Here is a 23,022-nt window from a genome sequence, read left to right as displayed (position 1 = left end):
CATGCATGGTTGACTTGTATGACTTTAAAAAAAATGAATTTCATGAATAATCATTAAATGTAATATTGTATTTTATTAATCAGATAATGAAAGTTCATCTCCACTACAATAATATTATAGTATTTATTCAGTATTGTTTTATAATATTATTATGTAAGTTGTCGTTCATAAAGCTACCAAGTCTTCTTTAGTTTTACTTTCATATATGAGAACAGTACATATGATGCTTAACACAGCAGAAGAAAGTAGCAAGGCTGTGCTGGAGAAAAAGTCAGAAGGGATTAAATTATTGCACTTCTGAGATGAGACGTTAAACGTCATGATATTCACGTTAAACGTCATTAGAAAACAATATTGGCATTATAGTAATTTCTCTAAAAGTTTCAGAAAATGCTTTAATATGTAATTGTTAGTAAAACTAGATGGTCGACCACGAGCGTAACTACTGCACGCAGTACTATAGTGTGGTATGGGTAGCGTACACAGTGTCAATGGATGGCTCACACACATTCGTGTGTACAAAATGGATACATTTCAAACACTTTACAATTTACAAGTTAACACATGTTGGTTGTCTGTTTTATAAACTCTGTGATAGATTTCTACATTTCTTCAGAAAATAAAAATCATACTAGTACTACTAATACTAGTACAGGTAGTAGCAACCATAGTAGTTAGAGCCATACGACACCCCAAAACAAAAACAAAGGTTGCAAAAAATTGATAAATTTCAAACTAATAAATAGCTCAAAAATTCACAATTGTCACATTAGCCCTGTCTACACGGCACTGACAATCCTACCTGAGGTAGGATTCAGGATAGTTTGAAGCGCGTGTAGACGAAAACGCGTCCCGAAACCGTCCTCAAACTGTCCTGACTTAGGACACCTTTGAGAGGTTTCCTGAAAATCATTCATATCACGTGGTATACTTTTTTGCAAAGGAATATATGAAAATCAATGGCAGGGGTATCTATATAGCTGCAAGCCAGTGCAACCGTATTTTTTGGGCGTGGTGGAAGAGCACCCCTATCTCGAGAATTCCCTTTGTATTGATTTGAAGAGTTGTAACACGTTGATTGGTGGCTATAAATGTAATGTTAATGCAAAAAAGATATAAATTGATACATCTTACGCTGTAATTCTCCACCTTGTTGGCGAGAGTAATCACTTGTCAACGATTTACTTGTGCTTTGAGGCCGATTTCCGAAAGCTTGGCGAGGTGAGTATTCTGATAACATTCCTTTTTTTTTTTTTAAATTCTCTTCGTTCAAACCAATACTGATTCCGGCCGTCAGGATATCAACGATGAAAACTTGAAAATATAACTCTTAACATTCAGCTGAGGTTTGGTCACCTTGATGTACCACAAACAAGTGTTGCCACTTTAACAGGTTGCATCTTATAGACTGTATTACGTACTTATTATCCCAATTGATTTCATGTGTTACATATCAGCAATTTCATTTCACAACTGCAAACACAAAACGTGTCTATGAAACTAGCATTGTATATTCAACTGCGAGTCAGTTTTTGTTTTACATAATACTTTGACAGAGGACAGGAGCTCAAAAGTATAGCTTTGAAATAGTGTATTATTCGTTAACTGATAGACAACTCCACGTTCAAGGACTAATTATATGGGTGTTCCACGAAGAGAATTATCTCATGTTAAATTATACATCCTGACCAATGGTTGTAGTGTATCAGACACATAGTTATAATTAGTATTTGATTGATTTCTCCTTTATTTCAAGCGCGGAACAGCTAATCTAGTTAATAGTATAATATCACTGTTGACTGAAATCGGAAAAAATACTTTATTTGCAGGAAAAGGTACAGGACGAATATATGCAAAGATTTACATTTTTAGTACTTTCTTGTTTAATAAAGATAATGCTATCAATATTGACTACATTTGCGTCCAATCGTAAGAGTAGATATGATATGCTAATTGCCTGCAACTGTTACACTTATATCCCTTCTGTAAACATTTGCCATCTAGACTAGTTTATAGTATGTCTTCCTTCTTACCCTAAGTAAGTATGGTGAACATATTAAAATCTTGTGTGTACTCTTAGCGAATAATCTGATAAAAGATAACGACAAGCATTAAAACTGAATCCCACTCAAACATTTATTATATCATCTTAATTGAACATACAGTTAGTATTAATGTAAATCTGTGTCGCTTGCTATGTGTGTTTTGTATTTATATATTGTCGATTCTGTAATCCTGTAAGCCGCAACCTCTCGAAAACTAAGGTAACACCACACCAAGAAGCATTCTGTTTTGTCGTACATAACTTCTACATCCTACATCTGTTACTCCACTTCCTTTAATCAAAAGAAACAACTCGTCGTTTTATATCACGTTGTTGTATGGATTTGAACACGTTTCTGAGAAATCCTCATAATTGAAAGTACGGTAGTTGACAGAGACTATGACTTGTTCCCTATAGTTGTGATTATCGTTAAAGACAGTTCAAAGTGGTCAAAAAACAATATTATATTATATCATGCTACTATGCGCCATTCTGATTGGATAATAACTGTGGTAAAATCCCATTTTACCACGGCTGGCAGTGGTAAAATGGGCCCCTAAACTAGCATATGAATAGTACATACAAGTTGAATGTGTTCGTTTTTATACCAATAAGTTAACACTTCCCCAGAGTAAAGGTGTGTCAGGTATCCTGTACAATAGTTTGGGTTACAGTAGTCCAAATAATTCCACTGATGACCTTGCGATCGAAAGCAACGATCGATCAGTGGCTTCAACATCACTGATAAGGTACAAGTTCTCCCAATGCAACGAGCCGTCTCAGCGTCCTACTCTCGTTACGCGTTGAATCAAGCAACACCGATTCAACTTTTAACCATAAGTCAAGGTGCGTCAGGATTATTTCGAAACTGTACATTTTCAGGTTCGGTCAATGTTCAATTTGTTACCCATTAAATTAAAGTAGACTGTGTAACGTCGCGTCTCTGATTTACTGTCTCGCGCTTTCTCCGATTCAACGCCGAGACATCTATTTTTAGCAGTGTACAAGATTGTATTGTTCTTACTAGTATGAAAAATCAAACAAAATTGTTACTTTCTTTGACCTCTTACCCCCTTTTCTTTGTTGCTAGTTTTCAACGCGTTTTCGTTATGCATTATATGATGTAAATAAAGTAACTTATCAATGCAATGCAATACATTGCAATGCAGTGTATGGTTGTGTTCATGCAGTGTGTGTGGGGGCTACGTGAACGTATCCACTCATTAAAATATGCTCGTTCCCGACGATCTATTACCGACGATCTTTTTCTGTACGTGCGAATTTGCCTTTTCGGGCATATAAATAAGCACAGAATCACATTTAGAAGAAATATACACACATTTTGATATAATATAATAGCAATAGCTCCCGCCGAAGGTGGGTATACACTCGAATTTGGTACAATTCGCTCCATATAGCACTCGCCATTCGGCTCGTGCTATATGTCGCGAATTGTACCAAAATCTCGTGTATACCCGCCTTCGGCGGGGGTTATTGCTTAATTATAGACAGAATCGAAATTCAGATGAATAGATTTTAACTCAGACACGGTTAAGTTACAGAATCAGTAAATGTACAGTAAAAGCCAAAAAGATTACAATAACTTGAACAACTATCTATGCTACAATGTTGAATTCGAACTGGGGCCTACCTTACTTGCAACATACACATAGGTTTGCTTGTCTTATTTCGATGCTCCCTAGTTTCCCGTCATTGATTAATCCCTATATTTGATGGTATACATATGTTATTTTAGTACATTGCCGTGTTGTATAGTTATCACACTGACCACAACGAATGACTCTATGTAATAGTAATGTATATCACAACACTGTGAACAGTGTTTCCAGCCTTTGAAATAAAGTGAGTTATAAGAGAAATAAACTATCGTTTTGAATTATTCAAAGTTCCTGTTTAATATGTGGTACATTTTATTCTCTGGATATACAGGTGGGAAAATACGGAAACACACGGTCGGTCGGTCGGTCGGTCGGTCGGTCACACACACACACACACACACACACACACACACACACATAAATAAATAAATAAATAAAATAAATAATTAAAAAAAAATACACACATGCAGACACATACCAACAAATAGACACAGATGTAGGGACGGACAGACATATGTGTATACATGCATAAATGATTTCCAAGCTATTAGTTGACTATCAAACCATTGAAAAGTCATTGGCTGTGTGTTCAAATGTTAACTAAATCATAAATGTGTATTCCTTTACGTGATGACGTTAACTAATGGCGCTAAATTGACGATTACATCCCGAGATACCCTGGTTGGTTCGTCATATACGGTCACATCGCATGCATTCATTTAAAGTCTCTCCCTCCCAAGTTTGTTATGAAGGTTTGTCATGAAAGTTTCTTATGAAAATGTTGTGACGCTTATGAATTCATATCGGTATCTTCAAATCCTCTAGATGAATGGCTTGTTCCAAATCTTCGCTCTGGTTCTTTTCACCTTCGTACTGAACAGCGTACAAGGAGGTAGGTTGCCGATTGCTACAATATATCACACAAGAACACAATGGACACGATTCATGATCAGATATCTACAAGAATAATATCATAGTCAAACTTTCTATCCGACATTTAGCGTATACCTTACACTCGTCTTCAAGATCAATAACAACTTTTTGCACCCCTTTGAAGTGAATATGTGTGTGTATGGGGGTAGGTGGGTAGGTGGATAGATAGGTATGTATGTATGTATGTATGTATGTATGTATGTGTGTACGTACGTACGTGTGTATGTATGTATGTATGTATATATGTATGTATGTATGTACGTACGTGTGTGTGTATGTATGTATGTATGTATGTATGTATGTATGTATGTATGTATGTATGTAGGTAGGTAATACTATGTAAGTAGGTATGTATGTATGTATGTATGGGTGTGTATGTATGTGTGTCTGTGTGTATGTATGTATGTATGTATGTATGTATGTATGTATGTATGTATGTATGTATGTATGTGTGTACGTACGTACGTACGTACGTACGTACGTGTGTATGTATGTATGTATGTATGTATGTATGTATGTATGTATGTATGTATGTATGTATGTACGTACGTGTGTGTGTATGTATGTATGTATGTATGTATGTATGTATGTATGTATGTATGTATGTATGTAGGTAGGTAATACTATGTAAGTAGGTATGTATGTATGTATGTATGTATGTATGTATGTATGGGTGTGTATGTATGTGTGTCTGTGTGTCTGTATGTATGTATGTATGTATGTATGTATGTATGTATGTATGTATGTATGTACACACGGACAGACAGACACACAGACAGACAGACAGACATACAGACAGACAGACAGACATTCCCCTTTTAATACTTGTACATGACTTCTACCATCTTTTTGCATTCAACGAACATATCCACTCCTCCAGTAATGCTCATCTCGCACGCCCTCTGTGTCCACTTTCATATTTGTTACAGTATGTATGCATGTATGTATGTAATCAATGCTTTCTTCAAATAGAAGACACAGTCGGATGGTGTAACAAGGACCGAGGAATAGTAGACAGTGGAAGTGATCAAACGTTTGTTGATAAAAGAATTGCTTTTCCCGAAAATGGTAAGCACACACTGATTCCACTTTATTTGAGATTAGTTTTCATTCTTATATAACATTATGTTTTACAGAACCTATTAGTGATGGTTTCAAAGGTTTATTGTTCGTCTTTATTAACATTACGCCATTATTTCTTTTTAAGTTTTCACAAGATGAATAAGAAGGCATTACAATGGACATCACAGTCTGTCATGTTTGTGTCCAACCTTTCCACTATGTTTTTGTCACGCTGTATACAGCAACGATTATTTCACACTGCATGTATTGACTATTGTAAATTATAACACATCGTTTTCATATAGCCTTCAGTGATATACTTAGGTCGTATCACGTGGTAAGAACTATTGGCCCATAGTAACCTCAATTTGCATAATAGGGCACTAGTGCCGCTCTATTTCCCTAGGGCAATATTCATGAGGCTTCAGGGATTTGTTTTAGACTGAGAAGGTGATGCGTTATGAAAGACTTATTGCCTGCCCATATTCGGGCACAAGGAAGCGTCACATACCCACCGTGTTGTTATGTAGCGACTATTTCCTTTGATATCCAGCCTCGGGAAATAATTGCTATATAACAAACCATGGGTTAATAGACATCAACTAGTGCCTTCATAGTCAGACATAAACAATATGTGTATAGTATTCATCTTTTAATATTAAGTGAAAAAAATTCACGGTTGAGATTGTGTCTTTTTCAGGGGTAGTCACTGGGTGGAAAGTATACACTCGTGCTCAATTGACGGTGTTTCTTCAGGTTTGGCGTCCTGAGAGTGCGGGCAGCTGTCGGTTGACATTAGTCGGACAAACTGAGCTCAACGTTGACAGTAGTAATGTTGGCGACATCACGGTGAGGAAGCACACAATTATGCAATTAGAAATACACCCATTTCTTGTTTGTCTTTTCATACTGAAAATTATAGTTCAGCACACAAGAGTAGGTAACTATTGTCAAATACTTCATTTTCAAGAGATTTGATTTTCACTGAAAAGACAAATTGTCTGTATTTACTTGACCTAATTATCCCTAATTTAGAAAGGTGAGCATGGTTATGAAGAAACATTATTTTAAAGGGATTTTCTTTTTACCGGACAATCGCACCAACGAAAACAGTGAAAATAAACTTTAAGCGAAAATATAGTATTTCATAGCAACCTTTAAATCTCGTATACCTCCCCAAAATAAATGACATAGTGTAGTAAGTATCTTGACATAGAAGTCTAAAATAATTATTGCAATAAAAGTGTGTAAATTAGCATATTGTCAATTTACATAGATTGATCTGAACCCTAGTGAGCATATTATAGTTCAGGCTGGTGATTTGATTGGCTGGCATAATCCAAGTACAGGCGTCATCCCATTTGATACCGACTTATCCTCCACAACTCAAAACCATTGCTTCAAGTACGGCCTCGACAACACTGTTGGGCAGACATACGATGTGAACGGTCCAATAACATGGGGACCTGATAGAGTGTACTCACTGGCAGCCGTTTACGAGGGTGAGTAAATATGAAATACTATTATGAGGGAAGAATGCTTGAATAGACATATTCGTTTTAGTAAAAAATGCTTGTTTGCAATATTTTAATTCAACGAAAATGTCATTTTATGGTTGTTTCTATTCTGAAAACAAACAAACAAAAGAAGTGAATTTGATTTTTTTTTTATAAAAACATTTAAAGAAAAATTGTGATATCAAATCAGATTTGACTTTTTTTTTTCAAATAGCTGGCATTGGATTTGAACCTAAAAACCGTGTGTATGTAGACTCGGGATCCGGACAAGTGTTTGTTGACAAAAGACTTGCCTTTTCGTCTAGTGGTGAGTCCATCCTTATTTTAAATTATGTTAAATTCATCTCATATACATGCGTAGCTGTCTGTCGATTTAAATATTATATAATAGCCCATACCAATTTCACTTGCAATGTGAAACAATTGCATTGTATTTGCATGAACATTATTTTCTGATGATTTGGTCATAACCACAAAGTTTCAAATAATTGTGATAGTTGATGGATCAATTTTGCGAATTTATAAAACAATTATGCTATATTTTTTCTACTTGAAAAAAAAACAATCTGAAACAACACACCAAGTTCGTGTTTGAAACTTGATAAGTAGCAAAACAAATTCTTGTAAGTTGTTTGTTGGACAGTACAACACGATTACTTTGGAATGTTAAATTGCAAATGAAAATGACATTTCGATCCGTCTACTACGTTCCTTGATCACGCAATTATTTATTTATTCAACTTTAATGTCCCCCTCCAAACTGGTGGATTGATATGTCCATAAATTGATGGCAGTTGAACAATAAATTCTCTAAGATGTTTGTTAGTTTATGTACACTAAGAAACGTTTGACACACTTTTTTTGATTTTGCAAGTTATCGACATATAAACACACTATTGGTCGAGGCTGTTTCACGCTTTTTGAAAAACATGGTAAAATTGTTTTATTAATCCAAATCTAAAATGAATGTCCAATTATTATCCATTTGGCCACTTTATTTCGGTCTTTGTAATTTCCAATTCTGCATTACAGGCTTTTATAATATTGTTGTTTAATTACATTGCTCCTGCAAAAACCGCCCAACCTTTACATAATATGTGTATATGGGTGTAATCTTAAGACATATGCCTTTCTGATTATAATTAATGTAAACCATGCTAAAACCCTGTGGGTTTTTTGTGATAGGCGAAGTAACAGGATGGAATTTATATGCTGGTGGCAAAGGGACTATTTATCTCCAAGTATGGCGTCCTGAAAGTGTGGGAAGTTGCACAATGGAATTAGTTGGACAAACCATGGTGACAGTAGATGATAGTAATTTAGGCTACATCTCAGTAAGTTTGAGATGTTATTATCGTTATCACAGACAGACAGACAGATAGATAGACAGACAGACAAACAGACAGACAGACAGACCGACAGACCGACAGACAGATGGATAGACAGACAGACAGACAGATAGGCAGGCAGACAGACATACAGACAGACAGACAGACAGACAGACAGATATGCAGCAAGACACACACACACAGATATATATGTATAATATAGTATCTCTGTATTGTAGTATTAGAGAAGATATTTGACTATGTCAATGAAAGCATGAGAATGTAGCATATTTTCGTTTTGTACAGGTTGATCTCGACCCTGGTGAGCGTATCAGAGCTGAGTCTGGTGATTTGATTGGTTGGCATAATCCAGGTAAAGGTGTTATCAAATTTGAGACCCAATCCTCCTCCACTCAACACCAATGCTTCAAGTACGGCCTTGACCCCAAGGTTGGAGAGACGTTCAGTATAGACGCACCGATAACATGGGGACCCGATAGAGTGTATTCACTGGCTGCCCGTTACGATAGTGAGTAAACAAATATATATTCTCGTTCATTTTTTACTCATACATGAAACAGGGTTAAACCATACACGGAACAATAAATATATGAACAGGGGAAGACTAATATATTACATATCTGTAAATAAATCCATTTTTGATAATGGAAGATAATGCTTTTCGTTTGTACATGTGTATACACAAAGGTAAAAGAATACATTAAAGTAAAAGAGAATTGAATTCGACATTATTTCATTAAAAAACATCCCTTGTGTTCCTGTCACCTTGTGTTTCATTCCATTGGCACATTTTTATTTCATTTCTTGGTTTTGATATCTCACTGCCAACACAAAGAAATAGTTTTCTGTTTTGTTATTCATTTTTCATCTGACAGAGATTTTGATTTGTAATTGTTATTCACCGTGAGAAAAGAATTGTGATTCTATATGGTTTGCACGCTATCAGTGTAGTATGCTATTTGTAACAACAAATGTGTGTGACATAAAAAAAACATCGTGCTGCCTGATTCGAAATTATATCGACCTCACAGTGCAGAGTATGCATTGCCGGCATAAAAACCTGGCAATGCTATGTATAGAAATAACCACGTGTACGCAAATTTGCAGATAATAGTACAGAGTCATGGATGAAAATAGCCTTTTGCTTTTTATTTCGGAAACTAAATTCAATAACATGAAAACAAGACGGTCGAATACTCATGTTGTGCACACTTGTTTGTACTGGTGAAAGTCATGTTTTTATGTTTGGTCGATCATTGTACATACGAATATGGGGCTTACACTATATTATAAACACATTATCCCAAAATAGATTTGTTTCAAATACCATGGAGATTGTCCTTTTCATATCCAATCCAACCTTTATGAAAAATAAACTAAGCAAGATTTCTTCTGAAACTACCAAGCTCAACAGTATTAAAAGACGGATTGCCATTTCATTTGTCACTTATCACTATATTATTTTCCTTGTGAATAATCTGTGATGCTGATTTTTTTCTCAAATAGCTGGCATTGGATTTGAACCTAAAAACCGTGCTTATGTAGACTCGGGATCCGGACAAGTTTTTGTAGATAAAAGACTTGCCTTTTCGACCGATGGTGAGTCCATACTGACCATTAGCTTTTGAATTGAGCATGTCTGTAGCGACATATTACAATCGTAATTAAGTGCAATATGTAATTGCAATGTAGTAAATTATCATTGATGACCAGAGATGATAAATAGATCAACATTTCTTTTGAATATTTAATGAATCTTTCCTTAATCTTTGTTCATTTCCATTCTAATCTAAGTTAACTTAGTATGCGCCTTGACAATGAACATCCCAAGAATCAATTTACGAAAGTGCTAACCCCTACATAGTTAAAATCATGAAAAGAAAGTCAGACCACCGTAAAAATGTGAAAACGAGGTCAGAATAATGACTATTGGTATCAAAAATGGCCGCCACAGAATATTGTGTTATCTATATGGAAAACTTAAATATTCTCGATTTCCTTGAACCAGATTCTTTAAGGAACAATATAGCGAATCCCAGATTACTTTATTTTTTTTCAAAAGGAAGAGATACAAGTTTTCATGTGGCAACTTTTGGAGTGATTTGATAACTAAACATCACAGTCCAGAGGTAGCACATCCCTTTAGGGATGTGTCCGGTACTGATAATATGACATGAGAACAAACTATCGCGCAACAGCATTGGTTTATTTACGTTCAAGCACAGACCACCAACGAATAGTGGCCTGAGGTTCAATTAGACAGCGCGGCTGTCGAACGCCAAACTTGTCAGTATTACCCATAATTCATAGGTACCGTAGAAAATGGTCTGTTTTGATAGATTGCTCAAGGTACACCTACAAGCTCGCTTCAATACTATACATTGTTCATTTGCACACCATTTCTGTCTAAAATAGCCTAACTGTTGACGTGTGAGCATAAGATGTAAAAGTATGATATATTCATTCTGATGACAATAAAAACCATACTAAAACTCTGTGCGTTTTCTTTCATAGGTGTAATAACCGGGTGGGAATTATATGCCGGTGGCAAAGGGACTGTTTATCTCCAAGTATGGCGTCCAGCAAGTGAGGGAAGTTGTACAATGGAATTGGTTGGACAAACTGAGGTCGTAGTGGATGATAGTAATTTAGGCTACATTTCGGTAAGTTTGAAATTACATATGTTAATCAGTTTGAACTGAAACGTTTCAAGAACCTTTTATCTAGGCTATTGTTCATTATGTTAACGATTGTGTAGTAACGTGCAACCATGAACGCATGAGTAGTGATTCTTTTGATATTGCTTACATTCTGGTAATTAATATTGATTATATTAATAATAATAATAATAATAATAATGTTGGTTTCTTATATAGCGCTTTCCCACTCCGTGCTCAAAGCGCTTTACAATTATTACCCCTGGCTCGGATCAGAATGGCACAACGGCCCTTTAGTCTTCCTCAACTCCCCGGGGAGCATACAATCCATTGCAGCCATTTAAGCGCATAGGATTAAAGCCTTCACATTGCAACCTACATCCTACCAGGTTCCCAGTTATACAGGGTTGACTGAGGCACAGCCGTGGTTCAAATCTTGCCCAAGGACTTTAGCCACTCAGAAACAAACAGCAGGCAGCGACGGGGCTCGAACCTGCAACCTGTAGATTCCAAGTCGGTCACGCTAGCCATTCACCCATCATGACTCCACATGATGGGTGAATTATATTCATATCCAATGTCTTGTGGCAATTCTGTGTGAATAAATTGCCTACATCTATTCACTCCAAACTGTCAACCTATATTAATATATTTCCTATGTCCAGGTTAGGTTTTAAATAGCTTCTTGAGATGTTTTTAAGTTTTTATGTTTCTCATTATTTTTTCATTGCTCCAATTGGTTGGTCGGTCGATTTTTTAAATGAACAAGTAAAGAAATAAAAATTCATCTTCTTCATATTTCTCTGCATGTCATTTTCCTCCTCTCAATCTTGCATGTCATTTTCCTCCTCACAATCTTCTTTTTTATTGGATTCTTATTAACCTGCCCTTTCCTAGCTTCTATACACAATTATCATGTTTTCAGACCCCCCCCCCCCCAACTTGAATGATTTCCGTCTCGAAAAAATGCTCTGTTTGTGTTGTCATCGCCTCCATGAATGTGGATGACATCGACAGTCTAGAAACTAGTTTATTCTGAAAATTTGGGTCGGGTAATTGGAAACAGAAAAAATAGGGTGACCCTTACACACATACACACAAAACAGCGCAACACAACACAACACAACACAACACAACACAACACAACACAGCGCAACACAACACAACACAACGCAACGCAACGCAACACAACACAACACAACAAAACACAACACAACACAACACAACACAACACAACACAACACAACACAGCTACTGCATTTACAGCTAACCTACCTAACTTCTACGTTATATTATAACCGTCGCATAGCACAATACGTTTGGCTATGCACTTTGGGAGGGAGGGAACGAAACAAAGAAAACAATAATCAAATATATTGCTCAAGCCATTGCTAATAAAGTGTACGATTTCATGAACACTGTGGTATATAAATATGAATTTTTTAAAGCTCTTTTTGCTTTCTATATTCGAAGCACTTTAGCATGTATAATCATGATATGAGTTAGTGAAATTACCATCATAATACACTGATATGTGTGTTTTACGTTAATATATGACGATATCATTTCTCACGCTTATTTACATAGATCGAACTTTGCTCAGATGAAGATCGTTTCTGTGTGGAGGCTGGTGATTTGATTGGTTGGCATAATCCAGGTAAAGGTGTCATCAAATTTGAGACCCAATCCTCCTCAACTCAACACCAATGCTTCAAGTATGGCCTTGACCCCAAGGTTGGAGAGACGTTCAGTGTTGACGCACCGATAACATGGGGACCCGATAGAGTGTATTCACTGAGGGCCAATTATATATAGAGGTGGGTAGTTTGACCATTTCCTTAGTTGTTAAGTAGATGCGGTTGAAAATTACGACTCTAGATATAAAAACTACAAAATTGACTAACGCAGTTAAAGTGATGCACTGACTGACCATCGTCATCATCATATGACAATTATTGATCATAGTCTTACTGTTGCCAATTACAAGAATCAATTGAAGCAAATTTCATACTAATGATCAGTTAATGCAGCACTATGGTTTTTTGTAGAATGTGCCTAAGGAACTCTTTCCCTGAAATAAAGTTCTTACAATATATCCAAGCTTTACAATTTGAAACCTAGTTCCTGGACCTGTATTATTTGACCATAGAGAACACTGTAGTCGGTGGTCATATTGGCTTCTAAAATGGTTTTATTTTGATATCATTTTGACCTATCTTTAAAAGAAAACATAGTATGGAGACCCTCATTTCGGTTGGGTGAACGAGTGGGTGGATGAATGAATGGTAAGAAAAGGTGAATGAATTAGAATATGATGACTTCATCACATAAATAGTACTATATGTCGTTTCTAGGCAACCATTACTGTAATATCGCACTGTCTAAATGTACTTGCATAGGTAGAGTAGTTTAAGACCACAAATACTTCATATAACATACAAATTAAGACGTTTACTGATTCCATTGCCATTTTCATCGTTATACATAATTAAAAATATTAATGTACGTGAATTTTTCTTAAAGTCTTTATAACCCAAGTAATGCAACACTTTCTCCGTCTTTTACAGTCATACGTCTGTTCCATGGTAATGACTAAGTAATGCGGTAGCATGAGAACGACATATCCGAATTATCATCACTACAAGCATAATAAAATATGGGGCAAAGAAAACGATAAATAAACTTTAGGTCTATATTTAGACTGACCCTGTTTATTAACTTACCTACTTTTGACTAAGACTTAGTCTATCTAGTAGTCCTACTGTTTTAACTATTCAATCAACTTATAATTTCGTTCGATAGTATGTTATGTTTATTGTAGGGGAATCTTTCATTTCCTGTATAGTAGTACTGCTCTAAGCAAATGATATAATTGACAGTTTTATTCAAGATATTTATCTGTTATCAATAAAGTTTGGGGAAAACGTACAATTAAACTTGCATTTCGGAAGCCTGGTCAGTACTAGTTTCCTACCACAACAGAAGAAAGATGGACATATCTGGTTCAGATTAATTGTCTGCAATCATAGAAATGGTCAGTGAATTAAATAACTTTTACACAAACCTTTGACAATGTAGTTATATATGTACTAGTATAACAAACAATAACAATAACTAACCAATGTGATCTTGACAGTGTTTATGTCAATGTCATCAGTGGTCCATTGTTACATATGTATAGTATTACCTTTCTGTAGTAACAGAGTATCTGAATCTATAACTAACTTGATTGTGTCTTCTTGTCACTCAAGGAGCCATGCCTCTCTGATATAAAACCACATTCATGAGGTTGAGTGAATTGTGATGGACATTGCTTGTTATACGCTCGAATTTATTAATAGATGTATTTGTTGGCCACAAGGGCAAAGGTTGATTGCTATATAGATGCTGTTCCTTCTACCTTCTTGAATAAAGTATATATTTCGCCCTAATCTTCATTGTGTAGTTGTAAATATATATTATGGCAAGGAATCATTAAATACGTATTAATGAGAGAGAGAGAGAGAGAGAGAGAGAGAGAGAGAGAGAGAGAGAGAGAGAGAGAGAGAGAGAGAGAGAGAGAGAGAGAGAGAGAGAGAGAGAGAGAGAGAGAGAGAGAGAGAGAGATTGATTGATTGCCTAATATAAAGACGATCGTCTGCTACTAGATGCTACTAGTGTTGATCTGTATAGGTTGAAGGCGTTCGCACATGTGCGTTGGAAGGGGGCAATATTTTGAAATATACCATTTGGGCTAACCTGTGTTGCAAGAAAATTACCACGTTACTACTGAATCTGATTACAGACGAAATAACCCTGATAACTGAGGTGTGTACGTAATTTAGACCTTTGTGAAACACGTTTAGCTATTTGGGATGTAAATCATTTTAGTTTTGAATTCGTTTTGTTGCAAGTTACTATCGACATCATCGTCACGTTTCGCGGATGTGAATGTTATCATCGTGAAATACGGATTTTGACTTTGATATTAGATTTTACAATATTATATTATAAATATTTACTTATAAGTTCACACCATGTGTTTGAGTACAATGGCTTTTAAAAAAAAATAGATATATGTTATTGTGAATGCTACTACTAGTATACCGAAGTAAAAATGACTCACCGGACAGATGGGCGTCTCGATACAGTGTGTCTATATGACTTTTGGACGGGGGTTAGATAAATATTAAATATTGCAATTTATCATATGTTCATATGACTAAAGTTAGGTGTTAGAGTTATTATTTTATCGAGAAATGCTTTCCTTAGATCACTTTATAAACTAAACATAAAGAATGCTTCATCCTCTGGTGAATTTTGACAGAAGACACATTTCCTGTCTTCGACTTCAAGCCCACAAAATCAACCTATTGCAAGTGGGAATATGCCCAGTCTAAATTGAGCCATTATGGAGCACAGTAGTCCAGAATTGGTACAACGCATGAGTTAAAAAGTGTGGTATAAGTGTTATAACGAAAATCCCTAAATCTATGTATTATTGAAATCACTGCCCCTGCAGCATTACATAATATATAAGTGGTCAGACGTTCGAAATTCGCCCAGAAGAACCCCAACGTATTTGTACTTTGAAACTGTATTTATATTTTGACGTGCATACCTGAAGATATAGCTGGCTCTCTTTGTATTTTAAAATGAATAATTTGTGTTTTGGTTTGATTGATAACCATACGCCATCTTTTGCACCAATTTTCTAGATAGTCGATACGTTTTTGGAGGTTTTCCTCGCTTTCAACTAAAATGGCGATATCATCAGCCGTTAACAGAATACTAACTTCGTGGTCACCTGCTGGGATACCTAGATGAATATTTATAATTTCTTTGGCAAGATCATTTAAATACACAGCAAAATGGGTAGGGGGCAATACATCTCCTTGTCTAAGAATTAGTAGAAAACCATGGTGAGAATGAACCACTGATATTTACATTCGAAGTTGGATTTTCATACAAACTCTTAACAGCATTGTAAAATTTAAATTTCCCATTGATACCACTTTGAAGTAGTTTAAAGAAAATCATATCTCTATTCACCCAATCAAAAGCCTTTTTTTTCATTTCACCAAATTCTGCAAAGGTGGGTAAACCCTTTGCTTTTCTATTTCTTACAATTATTGTAGAATTAACATGTATATATACGATTAATACAGTCTCTTGCCTTCCTAAAACCACTGTGTTCATCTACTGTAATATTTTCAGAGGCTATGTATTGAACCAGTCTATTATTCAAACATATAGAGTATCATTTACTTACAGTTGAGAGAAAACTGGTACCCCTGTAATTTAGAGGTACCCGAGGATCATTAAGCACACTTTTAGGTATTAGTTTTATTATGGATTACACGGATGGTACTCTCCCAAAAGAAAAGTATAGTTGCAAAAAGCATATGAAGTAGATTGAATGCATTTGTATTCTTAAAAACCTCATAAGCTAATTTATACTGATTTCTTGAATTTTGAATGATTTACAACTTTAATTATTTCCTGAGTTGAAATACCGAGATTCAGGAAAACATTACGATTTTCCTATGTCAACAGTGTCTCAAGTTGTGCTTAAACTTCTAAAACATGATAATAAAACCCATCATCAACATCAACTTCTTCCTCAACTGTAGAAAGGTTATAGAGCTCTTCAAGGTCAGATTTCCATTTATGTAATACAGGAGTAACAAAGTATTATACTGTTATTTTCCCCAAACACTTCCCAAGGGATGTCATTATTATTCTTTGGGCCAAGTTTATTAATATGGTTCCAAAACTCAGTTGGGTTCTATGTGTTTAGCCTCTCAATATCTAACATAATCTGTCACGTCTCTGATAAAGTCTTTTAGCCTTTCTATACACTCACAAGTATATTGTGCATTTCTGAAAGTAAGTTTGAGAGTTGAGTTATGACACTTGGTATCTTTACATTTCAGAATTAAACTGTTTTTCTTTGTTTCATATTCTGCCAATGTTCGGTCAATTCTTGAGTTCAAAAGGATTTGTATGATTTGAGTTTGTTGGAAGACACTGTTACATCAGTGTACTGCAACTGAGAATCCATTTCGGTAAATATACACTCACACAATTTTCCATAAATATCATCTACCATCTGTTGATTATTATGACAAATTTCAATATAACCTCTGTTCTCAATAATAGCATTTCTAGATATTTTACTTTGTAAGAACTGACTGGGAATTTGTTACTTCATACTTTCTGTTCTTTCCTATATTTGTTTTGGAGGGAGTATCATTTGTTCTATTATGTTCTATATCCTTTGTTCCACATGTAATGGTCAGCACTGAGTGGTCAGATATAGTACACTCGCCAATGTACATCAAATAAAACTATCAAAGTGACTTGTTGGACATTAAATTTTAGGCAGAGATCAATATAACAACATGGCAATACAATGTAATAGACCACATAGACTTTTCCCGATGTGAAATAGATGTAAAGTTCTCAGTGAGAGGATATACTCTTCCATTTACAATAGCCATTTGAGAGTCCTTGATAAATTCTGTAAATGTCTCTCCGTGTATGTTTGTTGTGTGATCTTATAAAGTAAAATAATCCAAAATAAATACCCAATCCTCATCCATATGGCACCTTTAATCAGCTTAACATGACCGAATGACTCGATCGTTGAGAATAAGTGACAGTTTGTCACAAAGAAATATAAGAATATTATGGTATATTAGTTATAATCATACCGTTACAGTTATTGGTAATTCGTAATTAATAGTATATGTATATGTATATGTATGGAATTTCAATCTTATTACCAAGCCAGCACACAGGCACAAAACATCTCCTAGTGGCTACAACCATCATTTACCAACCTGTAACTCAAATGGTATGAACATGTCGACAACAATAGGTGAGTATAGTTTTGCTATATTTTACTGAAAACCCTTCATTTCTGGCATAATTAGACCTTCATATCTGGCATAATTAGTTATAACATATAAAATTATTTCCATTGCGAAGAGAAAGAAGGAGTACCTATTAACATGTTGTCATTTTTTCGGAATAATGTAGCTGCTCATTTACTGTAAATAAGTTAACGATGATACAAAGTTGTTGATATTGCGTTGTTGTTGTTGTTGTTGTTGTTGTGTTGTTGTTGTTGTGTTGTTGTTGTTGTTGTTGTTGTTGTTGTTGTTGCTGCTGCTGCTGCTGCTGCTGCTGCTTCTGCTGCTGCCTCTGCCTGCTGCTGCTGTTTTTTTACCACAGTAAATGGGATACTGGTCTATATCCTCTTCACGTGTTTTCGTAACAGCGTGTTATTTTCATTTCGCTTACCTTCTTTTGCTTCTGCTGCCAACATATGTCTTTTTACTAATATATAGTGTAAATAAGACTTATATTATCTAACACACTTGAGACAATGATTTAATATGTACTATTCAAACAGGTTGAGTTTATTTATTAAATTGAGAACTGGATGTACACGATTACTTGATTCCCATTGATCGTCAGTCCAAACGATTCATTGTTATTCTTGAGCCTGTCCTGACAATGACATCCCAAGTTGGTCAGATCTGCCGTTCAGATGTTTTCCACTTACACAGTATTACACTTTTTCGACAATTCATCAAGATCCGCTAATGAGAATTTGATTCATGCCTTCGTCATATCCTGCACTAATCCGTGTAATTCTCTGTGATGTCTAAATTAAAACAGCCCTAATCTTATCATTCTCAGAGAACCGGTTACACCAACAGCTGCAGTTTTATGGTTTATCTTCGAGCTTCTGGGAGATTATTACACTGAATAAACACTCACCCATGCACAGATTACTCTTCTATACTAGCCCAAATGAATTAATTAACCGCATTCAGCGTATTCAGAATTAGTGTTGCCAGAATGTCAGTAACAATCTAAATCAAATAAAACTATCAAAGTGACTTGTTGGACATTAAATTTTAGGCAAAGATCAATATAACAACATGGTAATACAATGTAATAGACCACACAGACTTTCCACGATGTGAAATAGATGTAAAGTTCTCATTGAGAGGATATACCCTTCCATTTACAATAGCCATTTGAGAGTCCTTGATAAATTCTATAAATGTGTATGTTTGTTGTGTGATCTTATAAAGGAAAAAAATCCTAAATAAATACCTAATCCTCATCCATATGGCACCTTTAATCAGCTTAACATGACCGAATGACTCGATCGTTATACTAGCCCAAATGAATTAATTAACCGCATTCAGCATATTCAGAATTATTGTTGCCAGAATGTCAGTATACATATCATTTCAGTATTACATCAATTGCATTTGATGTCTTTTTGACATCGAATAGAGGTGGTTGTTGCAAAATTGTCGATTGTCTGACCTTCATTTTCAACACTGAATGTTCTTTTTCGTTTCGATTTCATTTAAATGCAACATTTCTTCCCAATAGCAATTGAATGCGTAAGCTCTTACAGCAAATATGTCGTGCTAACACGACAATTTTTGAAATGGCGAACATTTCAGTTGACTGATGTTTAGGGTATGATATATATATTAAGTATTACCTCACTGTATCCATTTCACCTTGGACATGATGGTCTAGGTCAAATATAGTGGTATCGTTAGAAAATGTGATATTGATAGTATGGGTATCAAACCATAACTTTAAGTCATTATCTATTAATCTCCCAGTGTTAATGAGCAAAACGTTTGTTTTACAAAATTGACTGCCATTTAACCCTTATCGCGAAGGTCTCCATTGAAACGAAGTGACGTGCATGTAAGGACTACAGCATCGGACATTTGTTGAAGGTGTCGTTGGAATTGGCTATTTCATGTCTGTGATACAGGTGGATACACACTGACGTACAGACGGATGGACACACTGGTTCCAACGTAGTAGCAACCGTCCCTGTCCCCTGACTTCATCCGTTCGGGACTGAAAACCACATAAAATACCAAATATAACATTCTCTAAATAGAGATTCTTGATCACTATTACATAAACAATAATAGTTATAAATGAAAGCATTAACTGTTGAATACCTCATCCGAGTAATGATTAAACAGGATAGTAGTTTCGAAATGGCAGATGTGATTAGCAATCTGCCATATCGTGATAGATTTCCCTAATAGGCACCTAATAAAGACCAGATTTAACGATGCTACTGATGCGTACTACTGGCATATTTTAACTACAATTTAAAACTCAATATATATAGCATTATTGTAATCCTGACACTACACCAAGTCGTAATTTGAGGTTTTTAACAATAATAATAATAATAATAATAATTATTATTATTATTATTATTATTATTATTATTATTATTAATAATAATAATAATAATAATAATAATAATAATAATAATAATAATAATAATAATAATAATAATGTTGGTCTGTAAAGCACTTTCCCACTCTGTACTCAAAGCATTTTACAATCCCAGGCTCGGATCTTTATCGACAAAACTGCCCTGGGAGCATCCAGTCTAAGGACTTTTATAGTCACTCTCATTTCACATTTCATGTCTAAACAAACGGAAGCGATGGGACTTTAACCTGCAACCTGTAGATTCCAAACGGGGCACTCTTACCAGACACCCAAACTCCTCCATCTCCATGTAGTTTGTTTTTTATTTATGTTTTATTATTGCTTTGAACATCTGCTGTTGGTTTTGTTATTGTCATGTATACTTGTTAATAAGCGTCTTTAATCACACGATTGACTGTATTCCATCGCAGGAATCTGCTGCAGCTCCATCAATTGGTACATACCGAAAAACATGGTAACCTGGTTTCGTATATTGGTTGCGACAACCATGTTATCAATGGTGCTACTGTGGTTTCCTAAAGGGGACTTGCAATCAACCGAAATACAATATCCATCGTAAGTATGTAAGCTAGAGGTCTCAATATCGAATGTAAATATAACTATATATCATAACAGAAAATGCACATATGAAGTCCTTTGTTCATGAATGTAGATTATGCCAACAAAACGAACATTTTAAGTTGTCGACAGCACGCGGACTACATGTTTTCTGGCCTCAATGGAGAGTGGATTATTGTGAAAGTATAAGAACGCCATTGCATATCGAGCATGAAAGACAGAAAGGAAATTAATAAAATAATTAGTTTCCTGCCAGTATGCCAAGGTAACTAAATTCGAAACGACCCAGCGTTGGCTTATAATATGTGATGTTAGTGACAGCAGTGATATCGACTGAAATTTGATCCACAGCCTTGTAGCAATATCGACAGTGGTAGGAGTAGTTCAAGTGAACTAACTGAAATTTGAGAGTTCGCTTGAAATATGAGTAACTTGAACACATCATCACATATAATCCCTGTTGATTTGTTTCAGATACTGGCGTCCGGACAAAAAGAATGATGTTGAAATTGACAAGCTGAGAGAGAACCAAGATATGTTGACCACGAATCATGCTACTAAAGATACGTGTAGGCCAGAGAACAATTTTGTTTTTATCAAAACTTCTAAAACGGGAGGAAGCACTCTGGCTAATATCTTCTTTAGATACGGTGTTAAGAAAAACCTTGTTGCTGCATTAGACGCAGACCATATCTTTGCAATTGATTATAACTCAACAGAAGATAAATATAATATTTTACAATACAATTGTAGTGATTTTCCAGGCTATAATTTTATGGCTAATCATATCCTATATCACCGAAAGACAATGGATAATGTTGTGAACAATGCAAAGTATATAACTATTTTCAGATCACCAGAATCTCACATGAAATCAGTATACTATGCACGATTCAATAAAGAGTTGAAGTCTACAGTTTTTTATACATCTAATCCTTTCTCTGAATACCTAAAGCAAATTGATGCCGAATATTCCAAGGGGTATTCCAACAAGTTTATTTATCCACCTCATTTCAATTCACAAACGTACAGATTTGGAATACACTACCCAGATAACGAAAGCGTCATCGATGCAAAAATTAAGCGACTTGACAATGAACTTGATTTAGTCTTGTTAACTGACTTCTATGACGAATCACTTCTTTTGCTGAAAAAAATAATGTGCTGGGACTTTGAAGATATTCTTTATCTTCCCTTCAAAGTCCACAAAAAGGAAGAAACGCCAATTACTCCAGAAATGTCGAAAATCATGGGAAGACTGATGCGTCCAGATAGTAAGTTGTATGAACACTTCAACAATACATTGTGGGATAAAGTAAGAAATTATGATGGTGATTTCACAGCCGATCTCCTCAAATTTCGTTCAATGAAACAAGATTTAAGCTTAAAGTGTGAAATAGCACGGTATTCTGATGACTGTAAATTATTCTATACAGATGATGTACCTATGGTACATATGATGTTGGAAAAACAGTCAAAGTGGATATGTTAAGATATAAATGTATTAAGCCTCCCTTCTATAAATGGAACAGATTTGGAGGTATTATTGTATTTCACATAAGAATTAGACAAGGTAGTATACGAAGTGTACATGTTTACTTACCACTAAAAAACATGAGTTGCGTCTCAGTTCGGCAAACAATATGGATGATTTGACAATGACGTTTCGGGTAAACCCATACACGTTCAATCACTTTGGGGGCAAAGGTCAAATACATATTTATAACTTTATCAACATTATATGCAGATTTGAAACATTAGCTCTAGGTAGGTGGCAGTATTCAATGATAACTTGGTACTATTTATTAAATTTGTTGTCTTTTATCGATATCACTTTAACATACACTGTACTCAATGGGATTCAAATACCTGTGGTTTTCTGATAGTTATATTACGGGTCTGTGTCTGCTTAATGTATTTAACACTAAAAGTTTGGGGAAAAAGTATTTCATTTTTTCCGAAGCAAAGAAAGTTGTTAAAGAAATTGGAAAACGCGGT

The 23,022-nt window shown here is 35.2% G+C and overlaps 2 protein-coding genes across 2 annotated transcripts; both read left to right on the top strand.

The window, feature by feature from the left end:
* Window positions 1-1,103: 1,103 nt before the first annotated feature.
* On the top strand, window positions 1,104-14,563 carry LOC144440263 (uncharacterized). Its single transcript, XM_078129601.1, has 12 exons — window positions 1,104-1,221; window positions 4,489-4,555; window positions 5,569-5,664; window positions 6,359-6,507; window positions 6,935-7,160; window positions 7,390-7,482; window positions 8,361-8,509; window positions 8,810-9,032; window positions 10,031-10,123; window positions 11,039-11,187; window positions 12,769-12,998; window positions 13,749-14,563. Exons 2-11 carry the CDS (start codon window positions 4,489-4,491, stop codon window positions 12,994-12,996), a joined length of 1,473 nt encoding a protein of 490 aa, XP_077985727.1. The 5' UTR covers window positions 1,104-1,221; the 3' UTR covers window positions 12,997-12,998; window positions 13,749-14,563.
* Window positions 14,564-20,917: 6,354 nt separating this feature from the next.
* On the top strand, window positions 20,918-22,516 carry LOC144439956 (galactosylceramide sulfotransferase-like). Its single transcript, XM_078129189.1, has 2 exons — window positions 20,918-21,021; window positions 21,499-22,516. Exons 1-2 carry the CDS (start codon window positions 20,918-20,920, stop codon window positions 22,514-22,516), a joined length of 1,122 nt encoding a protein of 373 aa, XP_077985315.1.
* The last annotated feature ends 506 nt before the right edge of the window (window positions 22,517-23,022 follow it).

This window comes from Glandiceps talaboti, chromosome 9 (assembly GCF_964340395.1).
Source record: "Glandiceps talaboti chromosome 9, keGlaTala1.1, whole genome shotgun sequence".
In the NCBI taxonomy this organism is placed as follows: Eukaryota; Metazoa; Hemichordata; class Enteropneusta; family Spengelidae; genus Glandiceps; species Glandiceps talaboti.
The sequence above is the reverse complement of the archived record's forward strand: the minus strand, read 5'-3'. Positions and strand labels throughout refer to the sequence as shown.

Excerpts from the sequence above, each read along its gene's own strand:
- LOC144440263 (XM_078129601.1), top strand. The coding sequence starts at position 4,489 with ATGAATGGCTTGTTCCAAATCTTCGCTCTGGTTCTTTTCACCTTCGTA. Across the intron at positions 5,665-6,358 it reads AATTGCTTTTCCCGAAAATG|GGGTAGTCACTGGGTGGAAA; the intron begins GTAAGCACACAC and ends TGTCTTTTTCAG. Across the intron at positions 9,033-10,030 it reads ACTGGCTGCCCGTTACGATA|CTGGCATTGGATTTGAACCT; the intron begins GTGAGTAAACAA and ends TTTCTCAAATAG.
- LOC144439956 (XM_078129189.1), top strand. The coding sequence starts at position 20,918 with ATGGTAACCTGGTTTCGTATATTGGTTGCGACAACCATGTTATCAATG. Across the intron at positions 21,022-21,498 it reads ACCGAAATACAATATCCATC|ATACTGGCGTCCGGACAAAA; the intron begins GTAAGTATGTAA and ends GATTTGTTTCAG.